The sequence below is a fragment of the Denticeps clupeoides genome, chromosome 13, assembly GCF_900700375.1.
Source record: "Denticeps clupeoides chromosome 13, fDenClu1.1, whole genome shotgun sequence".
Classification (NCBI taxonomy): domain Eukaryota; kingdom Metazoa; phylum Chordata; class Actinopteri; order Clupeiformes; family Denticipitidae; genus Denticeps; species Denticeps clupeoides.
The window spans coordinates 6,012,223-6,033,832 of record NC_041719.1 but is presented as its reverse complement, the minus strand read 5'-3'; the positions used below and the strand labels follow the sequence as shown (position 1 = coordinate 6,033,832).

Genomic DNA, 21,610 nt, shown 5'->3' with positions numbered 1-21,610 from the left:
GCCACGGCATGCACTCGTCCCTAATCTCATTTTCAGACGTTTGATTTTAATTACTGGCGCCTTCGATGTTATCTCGCCCTTAAATATTTAACGCGATGCACCAGCCCCATCAGAAGTATCAAAGCCTTCGACCTCCACCCCTCTCAATTTTTTCCTTTCAGAACAAAATCTGGAAATGGTAATCAACCAATCTTCTGCCTAACAAAGACGACTTCCAAGGAGCTTTCTTCTGGCGTGGGCTGTGGGAGTGTTATTATGATCGCAGATTACATTTCATTTGCAGGCCGTGCGCCGCGGCACAATCCAACCTTCAGATCGCTTGCCACTCTTTGAGTGGCATAACAAGGCAGAAAATCAGGGCTACTGTACAGATTAGGAAGCATCTGAAGATGTGAGCCGTAAATCGGGGGGCCTGATCAAAATTCCTCGCCACCGCGGATGCCGTTTAATCAGCCGCAGAGCGCGTAAAGCCTTCTGCGCTGTTTACATGCTCGGAGCGATACGATTGTGCTGAATGGCGCTGCAGGTGGGCAATTCTCCGGCTCCGCCGGTGACACCGCGTCCCCGGCAGCCAGGAGTGGATCGGGCGGAAACAGATAAACAAGCAGAGACCCATGGATGTGATGGGATTATAAGGAGGAGGCTGTGGAAGCAGCTCACAGCGCAGCGGCGGGGTGAGTTGGGTTGCTCCAGCTCTGCTCTACACGGCAGAATTGGGAAGATCTGCACGGAGCAGCCCTGTTCCTGGAAAAACCCCCTGCAGAAGAGTTTTCATTCCAGCCCCTGCTCAATTAGGATCTGGGGATCGTTCACCAGCTAATGACGCATGTGATTTACTTGGAGAACAGGCTGCAGGAATGAAGGCAGATGGGCCTCCAAGAACCATGTCAAAAAACATAATTTCTACATGGCTAACTAAGTTTAATCAATAGTTATTTTTATTTCAAGTCTATTATCATATAATTAATAACATTCACTGCATTTCTCATTAATTATTGTTTTTTTCCAATATTTCCAATATTATGGAGCTGCAAGAAGTGTTCAAATATAAAAAGTGACAGTAAATTATCCAAAGAGTGTGTGTGTGTGTGTGTGTGGGGGGGTGGGGGTGGGGGGAGTTAAATTACCACACGCTGCTTGAAGTTTGGCTTCTGAAGAATCCACTCAATGTCCAGAGACTGACCGTTGGACTGCCAGAACTGGTGGTGGCAGGGCAAGGTGGCGTTGTCCCCAACAACCTGCTTCATTTGCGTCTGCGCGCTAGCACTGAGCACGCTCACCAACACTGCAGAGACACAGAGAGAGAAATTTACGACAGTGAGATTATGTCCCCACAGAAATTAGCACACAGGACATTTTTCATGCTAATTAATGAGGTAAAAAATTTAATATACAACAAACAAAAACCTATACAAAATGTGCTTACACCTTCACACAGGACTTCCAGTGTACAAAGCGTCAAAAGTAATTATGGTCAAAGCCAAACTATATGTCATTTCACATTAAATTATATTATGCACATTATAATAATGTATAATAATTGCATTAATTTTATTATAATAAAAATAATGCAAATGTAATGATTGAAACTGTCTTGCTCAGGGACACAATGGTAGTAAGTGAGATTTGAACCTGGGTCTTCTGGTTCATAGGCAAGTGTGTTACCCACTAGGCTACTACCACCCTTAATAAACAATGAATAAAACCATAAATAAATAATGAAACAATCATAAATAATGGCCATATTTATGATTGGCCAGACAATCTTGACAACTTGCCATTTTCTCTGTTCTTTTTTCAATACAATGGCTCATCAATATTAATGGTCTTAGCTCCCTGATAACTGGGGGTGGGCAGGAAGTGAGGTGTATTTTACACAATACACATAATATTAAAAAGTAAAACACACTGCGCTAAATATCGGACATTCCAGATAACTCATTTATCTACATATACCTTTATATATGTTGTTTTTGTAACAACAGACACACAAAAACACACAACAATTTCACTCCTATGCACAGTACTGTGACAACTTTTTAATGTAGGTAAGCCATGTAGGACGGTAACATGTAGGAGAAATTATTTCTAAACTAACACATTTGGGGAAAAATATCAGCAATATATTTACTGAAGGACGGGTTTAAAGTGTAGTGCCTGCCAGTACGGACAAGGGTGTCTGATAAATGTCACAAATGTAAAGAAAAGGCATGGCGAGGGGAGTTGTTTGTAATATCGACAGCCTCGATAATCTGCAAAACTTTGGGTTATGTTGAAAACTCGCTCATCTTCATGATATCAGGGGTCACGTCCAGCGTCCTACATAGACATTTTCTCCATTTTTGGCCACGCGTCATCATAACCTCGAGACTGAAACCCAGCTATAGATAGCCTAGTGGGTAAAACACTTTCCTATGAAACAGGTGACCACAAAGTCACAGGTTCAATCCCCCAACCCTCCAGGGGGACTGTCCATGCAACCGGTTGTAAAAGCTGTAAATGTAAATTTGAGTCAGGGACTACGGGACAAACAAGCTAACAAAACAAAAAATCTTATTATCCCCGGACTACCGGATCCTCATGAGATGTTCAATAGATTCCTGATTGGTTTTTTATTTAAAGGTCTGCTTACACGCCGGGTGTTGGGGGAGCAGAGTCAGTTGCTGGGCTCGTTTACAGGAGGATGTCGGGCTATCGGCGTCAGCTGGACGGGAATTAAAGTTGGGCGTCAGGGGGATTTGCAGCCAGTTGGGCTCTCTGGGGAAAGGGCCAGAGAGGTGGCATTCGGCCCACCTGTCAGGCTGAGCGCAGTACCGGCAGTACCGCTGGGGTGTGCCGCTGCTCCGGGCTTACGCGCGTAAATGCAGCAGATATTTCTGGAACTCTGGCTAATCTGCTGCAGCTGCAGAGCGTGGCGCTTCGGAGACGGAGACGCCGACCCAAAATAACATCACATTTACATACATGCCACTGCTGTAAATATTACGACGTCTCCTCCGCAGCGCCGCCCGATGAGACTCTGGATGGGGTTAGGAAGGTTTGGTCTGAAACCTCTGTCAGCGCTTCAAATTAGACAGACAAGATCGATGTTTTAACGGCCCCAAGACACTTGTGGTAAGTGTGTTTTGTCTACACAGAGTGGAATAACAGTCACTGATAAGGAATGAACGCATCGCTTCTGAACTCACGTGTGTGAAGACCCATTGGCATTAAATACCACATGTTTGAGACGTTTGGTTTCACGTTGGGCAGGGCCGGACTGTGGCATAGGCCATATAGGCAAATGCGAAGGGTGCAAATTGCCTAGGGTGCAAATATGTTAGGGCCTCAGCAGATTGATCAGCTAAGACAGATCAGAGCTGCACCCCAGTGTGCAGCTTACGGCATAGGGTAGTTAAATTGACCCTCCTTTTTTATGTAAAAAGAAACCAAAAAAAATTACATCATTTATGTTGTGAGCAGGGGTGGAAGAAGTAAATGGATACAGCAACATACTTCCGCCAGTGAAGCATTTTTGATAATGCTGGTATTAAGTTTAACACAGTATTAACACATCAGTCATACTAAATACATTGATATGGCACATTTTTTTCTCCATTGTTTAAATATGAGATAATGAGATAATTCCAATTTTTTACATTTTGAACTTGTATGGTTGATTTTTATTTATTTTCCACATACTAAGATATCTTTATTGTATTGTAGAGCCAATCTGTCTTCGTAGAGAACTGTCCAGAATCATACAATCAACAGTATTGTGAAGGCATTGTTTTCAACATCTCAATATGTTATTGATTTGTGAGATTGTATGTGAATGAAGAATAAAGTCAAAATTGCAAAAATGGGTCAGATTGACCTGCAAACACTGGGATGGCGTAAACTAAGACTTGCGTGATGCTCAGATTTTGCAGCATTTGGGAAAAAAAGTGGGTGAAAGCATGCTGAGCTTTTTTTCTTTCATCAGAACAAAAGTGGTGAAAGAATGATGAAATTTGGACTAATGAGGAGTGGGGGGTGTTGCATCGCCGTGCCAGCTCCCGTTAGCACCTGGCAAAGCCAGAGGAATGTTGTCGATGGCCCTACCTGCTGATGGGTGGCATTACAAGGAGCCTGCGGCGATGTCAAGCTAAAAGCCTGAGTCAGCAGCAAAAAAATAAAAAATAAATTGAAAAAAATATCCGCCCCGGCGAGCCAAAGATCTCTCCCCACAGCCATCCATGCTCATGACTTTTTAATGCAGCATTTGCACACTCATTTATCTTGTGTGCTTTCCACCAACACTAGTTTGAACAGAGTTGTGGCAGGGTGGGGTCTGGCTTTAGAAACAAACTCTATGCAGAGGCTTTAAACACTTAAGGAATAAGAAAAGGGAAGGAAAAGGAGCAGAGGATGGGGTTGGGACAACGTGGGACGCTTCAGGTCACATGGATCACTCGTGTATGGACCCAACCCCATGTGTAGCCCCTGATGATGCCTAACCACCCTCACACACCAGACCTCTGTGTACCAGAGAGAATTACACTTAAAAAGGTTGCAACTCTGTGTTTAATACACACACTCGTCATCTATTTGCGGACATTTAACATCCAGAATCCTTCAGTGTTTTTTTGACAGAGCGGCTAAATGGCTAAATCTGTTAATACCTTCCATATGCGATCAAACATGCATCACTCGTGAAGCGGAGACGATTTTTGGACGTCAGCAGAGATGGCACGGTGGTCTGAAACCACTTGTCCAATGTTATTCTGGCTTTCATTGGGGGGGGGTTTAGTTTACTTTCAGATTTGAATTGGCCGTGCTCAAAATGTGCACAGCTGGGCCGGATGGAAACCAAACCACACTCGTTTCTCAGAATGTTGAATTATGCACATTTCTGAAAGTCACCTTTGACAGCCTTCAACGTAATAACATCCCATTTGCAAAATGAACCACAAATGCAATTGCAATACAAATATGGATCTTCAAATGTGAAAGGTATCTGGGATTGTAGGATTATGTAAACATATGTATACCTGGAATATGTTCAAACTTGACCTAAGCCTGTCAAGCCATAAAAACGCTAGCCATAAAATACTAATGTAATTACAAATCAGACAAACACATTCAATCCCTTTTTTGTAAAGTCCCAACAAAAACTGAGTCAATTGGTACATTCACATAAAGTTTAAAGCTTAACTGGACATTACACACTGTGCCACGGTGGAGGTAAAAACCGCAACAATGCAGACAGAAAAATAAGACTCCTTATAGCTGTAGAGCAAAGAGCGTTCTATGCAAAGAAAGACAAAAAGAAAACAAAAAGTGTTTGAAAGTAAATGAAACAATGAATTCAGGACGTATATCATTTTACAGGGGAATGGAAGGGTAGCAGTGCAGGACTGCACACTTTCAACCAGACAACGATCCAAATCTCACGAGTAAACAAAAAAAAATGTGGGATTCATGTTTTGGAATGGCCCAGTCCTGACCTTAAACCCACCGAGCTGCAATAATTAAGTTTGCAGCAAATGTATTTTAAAAGCTGCATATTTGCATTACATTGTGGTTTATTATGCTAACACAAGCATAATAATTCATTTTTTTTGTATTATGATTACATTATTACAGTACGAGGGAATTTAATACATTTTGAATTATTTCATGCTCCCTAGATATTTTCACCTTTTGTTGGAACACAGAGCTGTGAACTGAGGGTCTTTGGAGACAAGAAAGACAACAGACTTCAGCTATACTAACAACCACCAGCTCCAGCAGGACCCTCGGAATTCTCCTCTCCAGGCAGAGCCTCAGACCTGCTCTGGCCCAGAACGAGGGAGAAAGGCAGAACGCTTTAATGTTAATAAAAGGATGGTTGCAGACATCAAAAGGAGGGAGAGAAAACAAAGAGACTCAGAGAGGGAGAGAGCTGCAATGAGTGCGGGAACCAATTTCTGTGAAAATGCCCTAGGGGGAGTTGTGCTCCAGTAAATCCGCCTCCCCACAGGATCTTGGAATCTTATTATAGCGGCCCGCTGGGATTCAACAGCAGTGGTGGCGCAAAGGCCGGTCTGCCACCCTTCCCCTGGACCGGCGTATCGACCCCACCAACCCCACCCTGCACCCAACCTTCTTTACACAGTCAAACCCCCACGGCTCCCACCAGCATAACAGCAGGGCTGCTGCTGCCTCAGCGGGTCCCCGCTTTAGCCGCGAGTCGGGTAGGAAAGGCGCGAACCTTCATCCCTTAATGCAGCTTTGCTCGATGCCGGGCTTTTATCCTGCAGCAGTCTAGCTGTGCCCGGCAGATCCGGGGAACAGTGCAAGGCCAGCGGCTGGATAATTGGCTGAGATGAGGGCAGGGCGGAAGGATGCCGACGGCATGCAACCAGTGGCCCGTTGGGCTTAGCAGACGTGCACTAATCACATTCATTTGGGGCTTGGAAAAAAACTCCATGCATGTGCCAGTGAAAAAGGTGGCTCCTCCCCCTGTATTTCTTTAGGAAGCAATCTGGTTATCTGGGGTTATTTTGTATGATGTGCAGAGATCAGGCTTTCCGTGTTTGCTGAGCAAGTGCCTGGAAGAACATGTGTTTGCATGTCAATATGTTAACCTTCGCCTGTATTTGCATAATGAAAAGCCAAGGCCTGTCCTTGACCTGGCAGTAAATCACCGCCATCGTGCTGGGATGTGGGAACTACATCAGGGTGGGACCGTTGCTGCCGGATTCGGAAGCGGTAACTGGAGACAGATGCATATAGAAATACTGGCTTAAGCATGAATATCATGCATGAGTTGAAACCCGAATGAAACCCGAATATATGGAATGAAGTCTGAATAAATGGAATGAAGTCTGAATATATGGAATGAAACCCGAATATAACAGGGAGGAATTACAGGACAAACTAACTTCAGCATTTTAAAATCCGATATACCAGCGCTGCCTGATCCCAGCGCGCCATGCAACGTTTAGATTCAGGCTGCACATACAGAGTTTATTCTATTGTATTTTATACATGAATGTAATCTGAACTTTTTAAAGTTAGCAGAACCTTTGTGTCTTAAATTAAACACGCTAAACCGCGCTGTAATTTGTATAAAACCGTCCCTGTGACTGATTGTGCTCTATAGTGAGTTGAGTTTATGATGAACCCGGTGTAGCTGGTACAGATTTTACACGTTAAAACGGCACAGGCAGCGCTGGTATATCGGATTTAAAATGCTGAAGTTAGTTTGCCCTGTAATTCCTCCCTGTTTACTTACCTCCGTTTCCGTATTAATGGACGAAGGTTTATGTAGGAATGGTGGTGGGAAGCTCGCCTGATGTGGAAATATTGAAAAATCTCTTCACCAGTAGACCTGGTGAATTGGTGTTGGTAGAATTATTAGCGGTGTTACTGCATGACGTCAGATTTCATTCCATATATTCGGGTTTCATTCCATATATTCAAGTTTCATTCCATATATTCAAGTTTCATTCCATATATTCATACTTTCATTCCATATATTCATACTTTCATTCCATATATTCGGGTTTCATTCCATATATTCGGGTTTCATTCCATGTCAATATATATATTGTTTATTTCCTGTTTGGCTTGCCATAAAAAAAAAAAAAAAAAAAAAAAAAAAAAAAAAAATATATATATATATATATATATATATATATATATGTGTGTGTGTGTGTGTGTGTGTGTGTGTGTGTGTGTGTATACACACACCTCCCAAACATTTCCAATTTGTTCTCATAATAAAATTCTATAGTATAATATTATATATGAATAATATAATTTCATTGAATTTCAGCTATGCTAAACTAGGCTGTTTTATTTTGTATTATGTTCTTAAAAAAACAATTCATGTAAAACACTGGACTAAACCTGTGCTTTTCAAGATTGGCAATATCTGGCAATAACTGTAACATTCAGAGAAGGAAACTTAAACGACCCACAGGGGTGTGTCAAATCGACAGGATCTGAAACAACTCAAGCATAAGGTCAGTCCCAGGTATCACGTTAATGCAGCAAGTTGTGTTCTGCTGCCATTTCCTTCCCATTTCCGTCCCCACACACTGCTCCCCGGGCGCCTGTCATGGCTGCCCACTGCTCACCAAGGGTGATGGTTAAAAGCACAGGACACATTTCATTGTGTCACCGTGTGCTGTGCTGCAATGTTTCACAATGACAATCACTTCAATTTCACTCTGGAGGACCCGGACCCCTTCCAGCTGGCCCCACCTGCCGCCATGGGGACTCCATGCCACCTCCAGGGCTGACCCAGGCCCTCCATGTAAGCTACCAGGTGGTCCAGCCCCGTCGCTTTCCCACCAAACCCCACCGCAGAAGAAGCCCCCAACCCATACTGTGCCCTGAAGATGGCTATGGGGCGGAGAGCTGGTACCGGTGGCTGCCTGGGAGAACGGGCACTTGATGCAGCAGGCGTGGGTGCAGGTGCCATGCTGCCACCCTGCTGGGGAACGTCTGGGCACAATCGTTTTGTGGTGCACATCCCCCCCACACACACACACACACACTAACTGGAGGCTGCACTTTGATGGGATAAAAGTCCCATAATCCCTCTGCCGTTCCCCAAGACTCAGACTGCTGACAAAGAGCTTCTCTCTGCCCCATGCTAATGGGAGTAATGCTAATGTATGACAGCCACCTCAGGCATTAAATAATAGGCTGGACAGAACTTTAAAGTAAATGTTTGCGTTTGTGGGCCCGCCGCAGGTGTGAGTGCGCGCATTTCTGTGTGTTTGGTGGAACCGCCGTGTCTGCTTGTGGGAGAGGGAATGGGAGCTCTTCCAAGATAATCCCTTGGCCATGGTGGAGCAGAGCATGGGGGGCCTTGGGGAAATAAAAATGGGAAGGAACCAGCGGTGTTGTGTGAATAATTGAGGACTGTTGCGCCAAACGTGCCTTCGTCGCCGAGTCTTTCAAAGCCCCGTCAGTTCTGGTGACTCCTTCTCCACTCCTCTCCGTTCCCCGACAGCAATCCCAAGTACAAATGCCAAATTGCTCTTCAAAGCTTTTCAGATTCCCCAAATGAATGCATTGCTTGCCTTTTGAAAAGTACAAATGAGGAATATATATGATTATGCCCTAACAGACAAGCCAGAGATGCATCCTCAGCTGAAAAGCTGGAAAGGAAAACAGCAAATATGGTTTCTTGTGTTTTAGACCACAAAATGGCTCCAGTCTTGGGAGACCAAAAAATGGCTGTAAGTTCCAATTGTGTAAAAAAAATTATATTGATATTGTGAGATATTCTTAGAGGTCGTGTTATTTCAGGCATTCTGGAAGGTGACAGCGACCTGCCGATGCCACCCCTCCATCTCGTCACCTTGAAGTAATAACTTTACCACGGTCTGAATGAAAAAGAAACATATGGCTTAATAGTGCTCAAACTCACGCACACCACTGTGCAGACGGTGTCTTTTAAATAAAGACTGATTCGTAATTAGGAATGAACGCTCAACATTTCATTTTTTTATACGAAGCAATGCATCTTACAGAGCCCTGACACAGTTAGAAGATTATCTTCCAAAGAATAGATATGTAGGGTCCCAAAACAAAGGGGTCTGAGCTGCATCCCGACACACAATGCGGCGAAAGCTGTCTCAGGACATTCGGCCCGCTCCTTGAAAATCCACAATCACCAAATGTCAAATGGTCTTGCAAGCCGGAGATAAAGCGCTTTTGTTAAAGACCAGCCTCGCTTATGGTGTCGCAGGACATTCTGTACCTTCCCTTAGTCGCCAGACGGCAAAGAGAAAACGAAATAGCGTGGGTACGCTTTCTCCCTTTCCCTCCCTCTGTAACGCTCCCAAAACCACTCGTGCATGTGCTGCCCTCAGCAAAGCCACTGCAAGCTGGTGCCAGAAAAAGTCCACAGACACATAAAAAAACGAACCTGAGCCCCACCGCTATACACATTTCTACAGAAGCTTTCGGGTCTGAAAGCTACACTAACACAACATCCGTATGGGAACTGCGTGGTTCTAGACATCATTTTCCATGCCAGACACTACAAACACATTGGGATTGTAGTGTGCAGCATGCATTTCAAGAACTCAATTTAACCGGTAGGTCTTTGACTGACACATGGAAACCGACTGGCCTGCAGGAATTCTGCAGTGTTTAATAAAATCACAACCCTTAGCAATAAAGCCTGCGTCGTGGACATACCACGATTATCCCACGTAGGCTGCACTAGACAGATACCAAGGCCATTGCTGCACGTGACATGTACCCAGGCATTCTAGAATAATCACCGGCACGAGATGTACCAGAGCATCACCACAGCCATAACTGCTGAAGCCAGAGGGGTCTTCAAATGGACCAGTGGCATCATCATGGACATAATGTTGGTCTGGTTGAAACCTACTCTGCACTGTCCAGTACCTTCAGACATGGACAGATCCTTTCGCCAAAGCACAGTTAGACAGTTTCATTGTTTTTCTTTACCAAGGTTTCTCTCGTCTGTTTCTCAATGAGATCTTTCTTAGAGGAGGATCAAAGTGTGGGGGGTGTCAGCAGTAGTTATTTGTTTTATTCTGACCATTTCCTATTTGAATGTGTGTATATGAGTACACCCTTTTGTCAAATTCCGGACCTCTTACCTTGTAGTCGTACAGTGTGTATACACAATTAAGAGCTGACCAGTTTCATCTGAACACCTCACGTGTATTCGTGGACATTGTAAAGGTCACACCACCCCTAAAGCATCTTTGTGTGCCCAGCCCACCCTGCCATTTACAGTGGGGTTGATGATGGGGAAAGCCGCTCCAATTTGTGAAGGCTAGTGTGTGAGCTCTGCACGTGAGGGTTTAATGCTGCAAGGGAATGAATGAGCTGGAGCTCATGGCGTCCACATATTAAAAGAAAACAGGCTCAAATATCACCTTCGCTTTCAGGTATCTGCTTCATTTCCCCACTGAAAACAGAGGCTCTCAGCTTTCTCACAATGTCTGCAATTCCTGCATTTACATGGCTGTAAGTGGACGTCTCAGTTATTTACTTTGGCTCATGTGTGCAAAGGCTAAACATGCCTTGTAATAGATTAAGAGCTGCTGATCAGAACTATACATGTCCAACAATAAGTATTTTTGCTCTTACATGAAGTTGGGCAATTTCTGTATAAACTTTCACACACACACACACACACACACACACACACACACACATGCATGCATGGGCACACTTTTAGTTCAGGTTGTGTCTGACCCCACAACCCAAACAGATGGTGCAGCCACAGCAGGGGCCGGAGTACACACTCGCACTGCCTTACCTTGATAAAAAAAAAAACACTGGCCACACCCACCATTCTGGTACAGAGATCCAGTTAGAAGGGCTTGTTCGAGTATTGTTTTGTCGAAATGTCCCAACACACACTGCAAAAGAATAACTTTCACACACTCCTAAAAATCTCATGCCGGCTGTAGCCAATGAAATTAGATTGGTGTGGGGTACAATAAAGGTGTTTGGAACCATGGGAGATGCATGTGTTTACTGAGTTTAGCAACGACAACAGCATGTCCCACACTTTGAGGTGTGATGAGTATAATATCCAAGCATCTGAGAGTAAAAAAAAAAAATTAGCCATGCACTTTCCAATAGTGTTCCAACCAAGAAGCTAAAGGTTTAGAACCACAGAGCCCTGCAAGCACCCTTCATCGCATTTTTCTGATTTGGGCGCCAGCAACTCCGTCTTATTTATGCAGCCTACTCCCCATTTGCAGTCGGCTGCTCATCGTAGCCCCTTGTACGCCGTAGGGCTTGGATTTGAGCGCTGACCTCAGAAGACACTTAATAAGCTATTGTGAGGCTGGGCCCATTCTGCTGAAATCTGCAATATTTTTTTATGTCCGTTAGGTGGAAAATACAGCTGACTTTAGGTGTATGCATTGAGAACGTGGGATATATCTTCGCCTTGCAGTGACGTGTTGATGGATGCCCCAGAGGTGCAGATGGCCAACGTGAAATGTGAAATACTGTCCCGTTTGCCCGGCATTGTGCAGCTGCCTGTTATTAAAAGTAATTTAATACTCTAGTAGATTTGTAAAAAAACACACCTTTTGACTCCTCCATTGTAGCTTCAAGCGATGCAATAAAAAATAAGCGGACTGGACAAAGGTGCATAAAATATGACTAATTGGTAATAAACCGATTTGTTAAATGGAAATATTACTTTAAGGTTTGAAGTATAATTGATGGTAAATTAACTTTAAGGAAATTTTAATGGTCTGATTGGGAGACTGAGATGTTGCCTCATCAATTTACTATTCTGTTACCAAAGCATTAATTACCACAGTGCAACATATGAAAACTCTGCTGAATGCTGCAGGTACTGTGAAGCCGTCCACGATTGTGGTGAGGCGGAGAGGAGACATCTACAGACATTTAAACTGTCGGGTCAAGCAAGGTCCCTCTGCAACTCAGAAGATAAGGAGTTATCATCTGTCCCAAATGCCTCGCAAGGTCACAGTGACATTTCGAAAATTCGTAGATCTAACATTCCCAAACTCCATGCAGCACAAACCTTATGCCCACTACAGTGCCCTACAATGACAAAACCATCCAGTGACCTTTTCAGAACAAAAATGCCACATTTTAATGCCTTCTTCCAAATTAAGAGCACATCTTTGAGTAATGATGTAGGTACTTATAGTCAGAACCTTGATTTAAAAAACTGAGACCCTGGAAACAGACAATGCTCAATAAATAGTAAAAGTATTGCTCTGTTGCCATGTTGTTATTTTGTGCTTTTATGCATGTTAATTATATAATGATATGATTAAAAATACACATGATCATTGTCAGCTGGAAAATCACAGACACAATCAATATGATTGAAAAGAACAGATTTGCTGAAGTGTAAAATGTGCAAGCTCAAGGAAAGTTTCACTACGTTGGGCTCAATAATGAAACAAACTCTGCAGACATCGATTCAGACAGAGGCAGTCATTCATTAGCTCGGTAATTTCTGCTGCATGTCCCTCATGCCGAGCTAACGTGCTCAGGTTTGTTCGCAACAGAAAGGACATTTTTTTCGTCCCGCTCTCGCCAGGACCCGTGGCTGCGGGGACATGGGGCGCACCCTCCTCCCGCCCGCGATGCCGCCATCTCTTACACGGGCACTGAACCGTCCACACATAAACCCTCCAGAGACCCAGGCCTCTTCTGGTATCTGCCCTTTGGGTCGCAGGGCGCGCCCGGCCTCTCTCACTCTCCCTGTTTGTATAAGGAATGCCCGGCCGGCCACGTCCGTGAGGGGAATGAGCCACGGAGACGAGATTGAAACCAGATGAATGAGTCTGTGCAGCGGAGGGCGCGGCCGGACCATATTTCTCTCCCTGAAGCCTGATTAGGAGGCCGTCCCTCCACCTCAAACGGCGTCTTGTGAAAACCCACAACGGGCTCCGACCGCCTTCCCACAGTATCCCTCCTCTAATCAGGCAGCAGTGAGGCACGAGCATGACGCAAAAACCCCGGCGAAGGAGAGGGAGGGTTCAGATCAGTCTGTCACCTTGCGTCATACTTTTTAGGAAAAAATGACAGAGCAGAAGCGGAAAACTAGGCCACGGGGTGGATCTAACGTGTGGCAATGCAGAGGAAAAAACAACCAAAAAAAAAACAATTTTTGGGAGCGAGCTGGAAAAGCAGCAACATCTGACATTGATAACACAAAGTAGAAGGGAAAATAAATCTGAAACGTCAGTGTATTAGATATTTAATACGTTACAGGGGCGCATTAATTTAAGAGAAATCACTTAATGTGCGGTATTTTTGTCGACTTCCTCACTTCCAGGGCAGCTTTTTTGTTTTTCGCAGACTGTAGCTCCAGGATGTGTTTTTTCGCAGCCGTACAGTATGAGGTTCATCACAGTCATCAACTTGGGGCAAGAGGAGCGAGCGAGTTGAGCAACTTGGACACTTTCAGAATGCGCTTGGGGGAGTCTGGAGGAAAGAAAAGAGAGGGAAAGGAGGCTCTTTACCCTCCCCGCGCAGTCGCCACGTGTCCCGTGGAAAAAAAAAAAAAAAAAAGGCCCTGCCCTTTTGGAAGTGGAACCGCTTTTTTGTTTTTCGTGACCGGCGGTCCAGAGACCCTCCTTCGGAGCGCAGTGGCTGCGTTTTCGGAGACGTATTCCCGCGACATTGCAGCAATGTCATCGCGATGCTGCAGCTGCACTCCTTTCTGCCGCCTTGGTCTCCCTCCGACACGCACCTGGACTACTTTCCTGGTGGCGCGGCGGGGCCAGTGTTCCTTTCACCGAAACGCCCACCAATAAAGAACCTCGCCTGCCGAGCCACACAGTCCGGCAGCAATTTAGCGTGTTTAAATGCACACCATAAAAGAGTAAGTAAACGAGAGGGCGAGGGGTAGGTAGAAGGCAACGGCCGCACATGGTTTTCATAATGGTGGTAGTAGCCTAGTGGGTAACACACTCGCCTATGAACCAGAAGACCCGGGTTCGAATCCCACTTACTACCATTGTGTCCCTGAGCAAGACACTTAACCCTAAGTTGCTCCAGGGAGACTGTCCCTGTAATACTGATTGTAAGTCGCTCTGGATAAGGGCGTCTGATAAATGCTGTAAATGTAAATGTAAATGTAATGGCGTGAAATGCGGCAAGACTCCTGGAGTTTACCTGCTGTGACGGGGGGAAGCAGTGAGTTCGGTTCTGCACCACATGCTCCTCAGAATCATGTCTCCGACAGCTAAAGAAGCATCGGACGACATTACAGTCCCCCATTTGGCAGATGCTTTTATCCAAATACCTTTTATCTCCAGCTTCAGGGAGGCGACGGGAGACACGAACGGGCCACTCGGTTCATAGCGCAGCAGATTCATCATCAGCGTAGTGTTTGGTGGCCAGGACTGGGATTATGCAAGGTGACATTTCAAGAAAGACTGCAGTGATCTTTGTGCCTGAGGTCAAAGAATTTGCCAGCAAGCAACGGGAGCAAAATGTGTATAAAATGCAAACAGAAAGGGGTCCTTAGGGTACCCTTGCAAAGAAATGAATTGCCTTTATGAATTAGCATTGATAAAGTCGTCATACGATCGCTTCATTTTCAACACAAACATTTCTCGCAGCACAGCACGAGGGCATGCTTTAGGGGAACACGAGAGCACAACTTTAAAAGCTCACTCTCGCTCGGCCTTTGCCCCGAGTTCTACCTCCATCCCCCGTGGTGCATCATGCAAAATTCCTTCCCCCCCAGCCCTTCATCCGAGTATGGCAGCCGAGCCAGGGCCAAGCACTCCAGGCAGTGTGGGAGCAGAGCACTAATCAGCAACGGGCCCATTTTAACCATGAAAAAGCATGCCCCAGAGGCCAAAATAAATGGGGTTTATTTTTGGCAACAGAATGTAGAATCTTATTCAAGGCTAGACATGCTAAGTGCTTTGTCTCTTATGCATCAACCTTGGGGGCAATACTTTTGCTCTTAATTAAAAAAAGGGAGCAAGGTGTGGTGGCTCACGGCGGGGCTGGTGCCATGCGGGAAAGCGGATGAAGAGGAGCGTTCGGTCACGTTTCCCATATCGGCTTTGCCGGAGACTCTGGTTCTGCTGATGCAAGGGCTTTGTCTCAAGATTAATGACGGGCATTTGGCTCTCTGAGTCCAACACAGAGGTTAAAAAACAACCTCCGCCCAGACAGGCTTTACACTGTGCAGTACATGCTCTGTGCACCAGAAAAGCCCATTTTCCCTCCTCCTCGCTGACAAACAAATAAAAAATCCGGGTCTTGGCTCGGGAGAGAATACCTTCGCTTCCTCCAGCCCAAATCAGATTTGAGACGCATCAAAGACGACCAAGACCGACGGTGAAAGAACACGTTAGACAATGCCAGTGCTTCCATATCATCGTGGATATCAGCAGCGGGTGGTGCTGATCGCGCATTGCGTACGAAAGCGGTGCGACGGGGCGCTGCCATTTGGTGACACTCGAACTGATTTATTTCCTGGCCGGCCGAGAGCACCGTCGCGTATGCATCCACCCCCCACCCAGGGCTCCATGTTCATAAATAACACACTGCGACTGTGATACGTGTCGAGAAAGAGATGCTCCCCCTGACCTCCCCCAAACCGCGCTCTCTGTGGGCCCTTTACCACGGAACATTGACTAAGAGAGCACGCAGGTGACGACTTTTGATCCTGACCCTGTCAAAAGCAGAGCAGCCTCCTACAGACAGAGAGATGGAGAGATGGAGACTCCGCCGCTTGGTTATCGCTCATCTCAGATTAACATCACAAACTGAGCAACGGTGGCCTGTCCCGAGTCAAACAGAATGGTGGTATTCTGAATGGTGTATTCTAAAAAAGTGGCATAAAGATACTCTGATATCCATTATATACGTATATAAAGATATCTACAGCATACCTTGTCACATCCGGAGAAAACGTCTGGAGGTCATGAATAAATTGTTCAGTTATAATCGCTAATTGCATAGCCATGTTAAGTGTATTGCATATTGCAATGCCACAGTGCACCTGTTCCTTCTGAATACTGCCGGGTCAAATGGCATTACTGGACAAATATCGTGGTTTGAACTGATTCAATGCATATTGAATCAGGGTGCTAATGGAGGACGGTGGGCGGAAACTGGATGCCTTTCTCAGGCCCCGCCCCTTTGCCCTGGCTGACTCCCAGTGCATGAGCGCAGCAGCGGAGGCGACGTAGCTGCGCCCTGCTCAGTCAAGAAGAATAATGCATGTGTCGTGCCTGGGTGGAGCCACGCCAGGCTTGCGACAACACTCTCCCCGGGATTTGAATAACGGGGCCTGATTAAATCATCTTCGGTTCGGTCCCAGATGCCCATGGTCCGCTGCAGCTGCAGCCTGAGCGGATCAGAGGCCAGCCAGGGCTGGCGGCACCGGATCTGTTTCAGCCAGGCCACTGGCTCCCAGCTTATTAATCACACGCGCCCCAGACGCAATTTTGATTCCCTATTCTCCTGCGGATTAGGCTGGTTTAATCTGCTCAGCTGCAGAAACATCTTTTCCGTATTAATATTTCTATTACACCAGGCCGGCGCGCGTCTGATGCGCCGTGACAGAAGTCGCTTAATGCAAAAAGAGTCCTTCAAGAGCAGAAGGTGACGGCAGAAGGCAGTGAGGGAGGTACTAGTCCTCCCGGGTCGTTCATTCAGGCTCATCTAGGTGGGCGCATCGTTTGAGCTCTGGAGTGCTGAGATTAGCTTGTCTTCTTCTGTGCGGATGGGGAAAAATAAGGGTCACGATTTAATGAACAGCACTCTCTCACACACACACACACACACACACACACACACACACACACACACACACACACACACACACACACACACACACACATTCTCAAATGAAGCCAGGATGGCACTTCTGGGTACAGAGCTAGGCTCAATAGAATGACCTTCAAGCCTAAATGTCTTCTCTATCCCATATCCTTCACAAGCCTGTCTCTTGTCAGTTAAAGACAAAGGGGGGTTATGCTAATGAGCTACAGTAAGAAGGGGCAAAATGGCGGAACTGCCTGGCCTTTTGAAATTCAACTGGATTAAAAGTATTCGCAGTCACTAAAAACACATCTATGACGAAGCGCAGGCTATTAGCCACAATGTCAATCTGGAGAATTTTCTCAAGGGCTCTCGTGCATCCCTGTGCGCAGGATGTTTAATTTTAGGGCGCCGTGGCGCCCCTGGCGACGAGGTGTCAGTGCTTTCAGCAAAGCGATCAACTGCATAATGTCACTAGGTTTTTATTGCAGATTAATTTTAATGTCATTCCAACTCCAGCGCTTGAATGTCACTGAATGTTTATTGGACGGTAGAAATGGCAGCTTTGATTTTGACCCGGAGCTACTGCTTCATGAAAGTTACAGTAAATTGTCATTGTTTTCATAATGTCTCTTATTTTTGCACGCCATAAACAATGCTCACTGGCCAATTTATTAGAGACAGCATGTAGCAATGTCACTGCTACATGCTTCGGTACATGCTTCGATAAGAAACTGACCATTCTATAGAAAAAAAATGCACAAATCAAAATAAATGCAATGCATCTGCATTTCTCTGGCATGCAAGTGCTGACTGGTCAATATGGACACAGTGTCCCACTGGAGCAGAGGCACTCTGACCGAGAACAAAAGGCAAAAGGTCAGCACAGTCACGCGTGACCCTGAGCCCTTATGTGGCCCTTAGGACCCAGGGGACCATGGAGCTGCAGCGCTGAATGATGCTCCGTCTGAGCTGAATGACATGGCAGCACTGCGCTTAACATCCAATTTAGGATCAGCGACCTCAACTTATTTTGCCACTCTAAGCTGTTTTTTTGGTCATGAAGAGTAGCGAGTAGAGAGAAAATGTCATTACCGTGGGTTGACGCGACGCCTCTCTCTGCAGCCTCCTCCCTAAAAGGATGCTATGGAGCAGCAATAACTACAATTTTTTTTTCACTGGCTAATCTGAGTTTTTGTGTATGAGTGAGGTTGACTGAAATCTGACCTGGCCTCGAATTCCCTTAGGCAAAACCAGAATGATTTTGTCTCAACTAAATAATATAAAAATGGGACAAGGTCAGTAGAGCTAGGCCAAAAAAAACTATTTAAATACCCCACACCAGTGTCTGGAAATATTACAGATATGACTTGCACCATTCTCACAGGCCTAATCTATAATCTCCTTTATAGCAGAAATGCTGACAGACCCGCCTGGATGATGATTTTTTTTTTCCTGCAAAGTGCTTCAGGATTCTCAATGATGGGTCACCCATGGCGGTCTGGAAAGTCAGGATGCAAAAGTAAACACTCAAGCTCCACTCCACTCCAAGGCCCCCGCACAAGCATTAAAGCCAGGAAACTGCATGACGGTTTTGAAATGTGTCAGGAATTTGGAAAAAAGAACCCAACAGGGAATCACTTCCATCCTTCCAAATAATCTTCCATCCAGCCCCTGTCCTGTTCGTGACAATAAAAAAACATAACCGTACCAGTGCCTATGTACAACAGCAACCTTATCTACTTCAGCATGGAAGAAACATGACAAGAGAGCAGGACTCACTTGCAGGGTCACTTTAGGAATCTTACTAAAAATGGGCATTAGGTGAGATCAAAGCGTTCTGTTCCAAGATTTTAATATTAGCACATCATGTACTTTTCAAGCTGACACACACACACACACACACACACACACACACATTGTTCTAAAGTTGAGGATGACAAATAAAGTGAAAGCTCGTTATCTGAGCACCAGCAAGAATATTGATTTTATCTGTGAAATGAAGCATTCCAAACGCATTAATTTCCTCCCTAATTTCCTGCATATCCATTTTTATTAATGGTATTATACTTCATTAATGTATATATAAACTGTAATACTGATATGTAATACCTATAAAAATTGTCCCAGGATAGGCTCCGGAACCCACAAACGTGCTGTGGATTGAAGTTCAGTGAGTGAGCGGGAGAGCATTATCTACAGTCCATTGCATCTAAAATATACAAATATGGACTGGTTTTCAACGCTTCATTTACTGGCCGTTTAATTAAAAATTCACGGCCTGCGACATTGGCACAGCTTTACACACAAAAACTTTCACTTTCTCTCTTGCATCACCATCCCCATATACACACACACACACACACACACACACACACACACACAAACCTGGCCCTTAACCTTGTGCCTTAGCAAACAGAGCGAGCACATTCCAGTGCTAACACAGGCTGCCTGTTGTTTGGATTAGCTGAGGGAGAGCAGGGCCCGCGGGGGGACTGGTCCCTGTGAACGGCACACGCTCTGCCGGCACACCAGCCCCGTGTCACGGACAGCTCCCCCACTCCGGCCCTTATACAGGCATGGTGGCCAAACCGCGCCTTTCATGGGAGAGCTAGATCCCTTCCCCTCGGCTCTGCCACGGCAGAGAGGAAGACATGGGATGACGAGTGCCTTCCCCGTGTTTACCTTAGCGCCTCTCCGTCAGACTCTCCAGTTGCTTTCAGTCCTGTCTGTTTTTACCATAGTGACCAGGACACCTGAGCAGTCATACATGGCCTCAGTGAAAGTACACCACACCATACCATTACCATATATATTTATAAAGCAATTTAACACAAAAATAGTAATTAAATGATAAACAGGACGAAAAGTTAATTAAAGACAAATAATAAAAACCAAATAAAATAAGAGAGCACATGAAGCAATTTGAATTAAACAAGGGGTCCAATAAAACAGAAAACATTTGAGACAATATAGTAAAAGAGTTAAGAAAGGACTGCCACATAAGAAACCACATAAAACACTGCATAAAAACACCATATAAGAACCACATCACACTGGGTTAAAAGCCAGGGTGTAAAAGTGAGTTTTTAAACAAGATTTAAATGCAGTGATTGACGCCGCCTGTCTGACACCGATTGGTAGGTCATTCCGTAGATGTGGGGCGGCCACGGCAAAGGCCCTGTCACCTCTGTGCTTGTAATGTGACCTAGGAACAGACAATAGTCTCTGGTCTGAAGACCTGAGAGAACGGGGTGGAGTGTAGGAACGGAGAAGGTCTGACAAATAGGCTGGAGCCGAGCCATTCAGTGATGTAAAAAAAATGTAAAAGATTTTTAAAACAGACTCTGAAACAGACAAGGAGTCAGCATAGTGAGAATAAGATCGGGGTTATGTGATCTTGCCTGTTTGTACTAGTGAGAAAACGTGCAGTTGCATTTTGTACTAATTGTAGGCGAGCTAGAGATGTCTGGCTGAAACAAGCACGATTTTACAATATTGTTCAGAGTTGAGTCCTTTTTAACACCTAGGTTTGTAATCAATGGTTTTTCACAAGGGGCTAGGGAAGCGAGGTCAATACGGGGGTCACCACTGCCAAAAAGCATACATTCTGTCTTACTCTCACTTTGGTCCAGGAAATTTAAGGCCATCCACCTCTTGACATCATTCATACAGTCAAGATGAGGCTTGCTGGACTGAATAAATGGTACCTGATTATCTGACCACCTCAGATGGGTTAGATATAACCCAACAGACAGAGGTGTGCCAGTTCTCACTAATGATAAAAAATGAAGTAATTCCTGTTGATAATATATTTTTTCCAGTTCACAGTTCTTCAAACATTAATTCATTTAGCTCACTATTCATTTTGTGTAGGTCTACATAAGCTTCAGCATTTGTACCACTAGCGCCAGTCATGCTGGGGGTCGGTACATGGTCCATGTTGTCTGCAGTTTGGATGTTGAAATAACATGGTGCAAAGAGGGGACATATCGGGTACTGAAAGCACACGTGTCTATGAAGGTTCTGTGAGTGGCGATCACTCGTGTTCATGCACTGCCAACAGCTTTGGTTTAAGATGCAAAAAATAGTTCCCTCACCAACTAAATAAATCTCATTTTGTGATCTTTTTTTTTCTTCAAAACTCTCTATTTGGTAAAAAGCTGGGCTTAATTATGCTGTGCTTTTTTGACAAATTGCCTTGAAGATTCACCCCATTGCTGCCAGAGTCCATGATTAGCTTGCTGTGAATGAATAATGAACAGTTGAAACAAGTGCATTTTAAAGAGCCCATGGACAGTGAGGTTATCAGTAAGATTGATTTAGATGCACGTCAAGTACTCGGCAGCACTGCATTGGTAATAGG

The 21,610-nt window shown here is 45.0% G+C and overlaps 1 protein-coding gene across 2 annotated transcripts in view; it reads right to left on the bottom strand.

Moving 5' to 3' along the window:
• The window catches only part of clmpb (CXADR like membrane protein b), a 58,536-nt gene that overhangs the window by 13,732 nt on the left and 23,194 nt on the right, over positions 1-21,610 (bottom strand). For both annotated transcript variants that reach the window (XM_029001742.1, XM_029001743.1), the window contains exon 2: positions 1,128-1,285. In XM_029001742.1, coding sequence (XP_028857575.1) covers positions 1,128-1,285 — 158 coding nt within the window. The remainder of the gene's footprint in view (positions 1-1,127; positions 1,286-21,610) is intronic.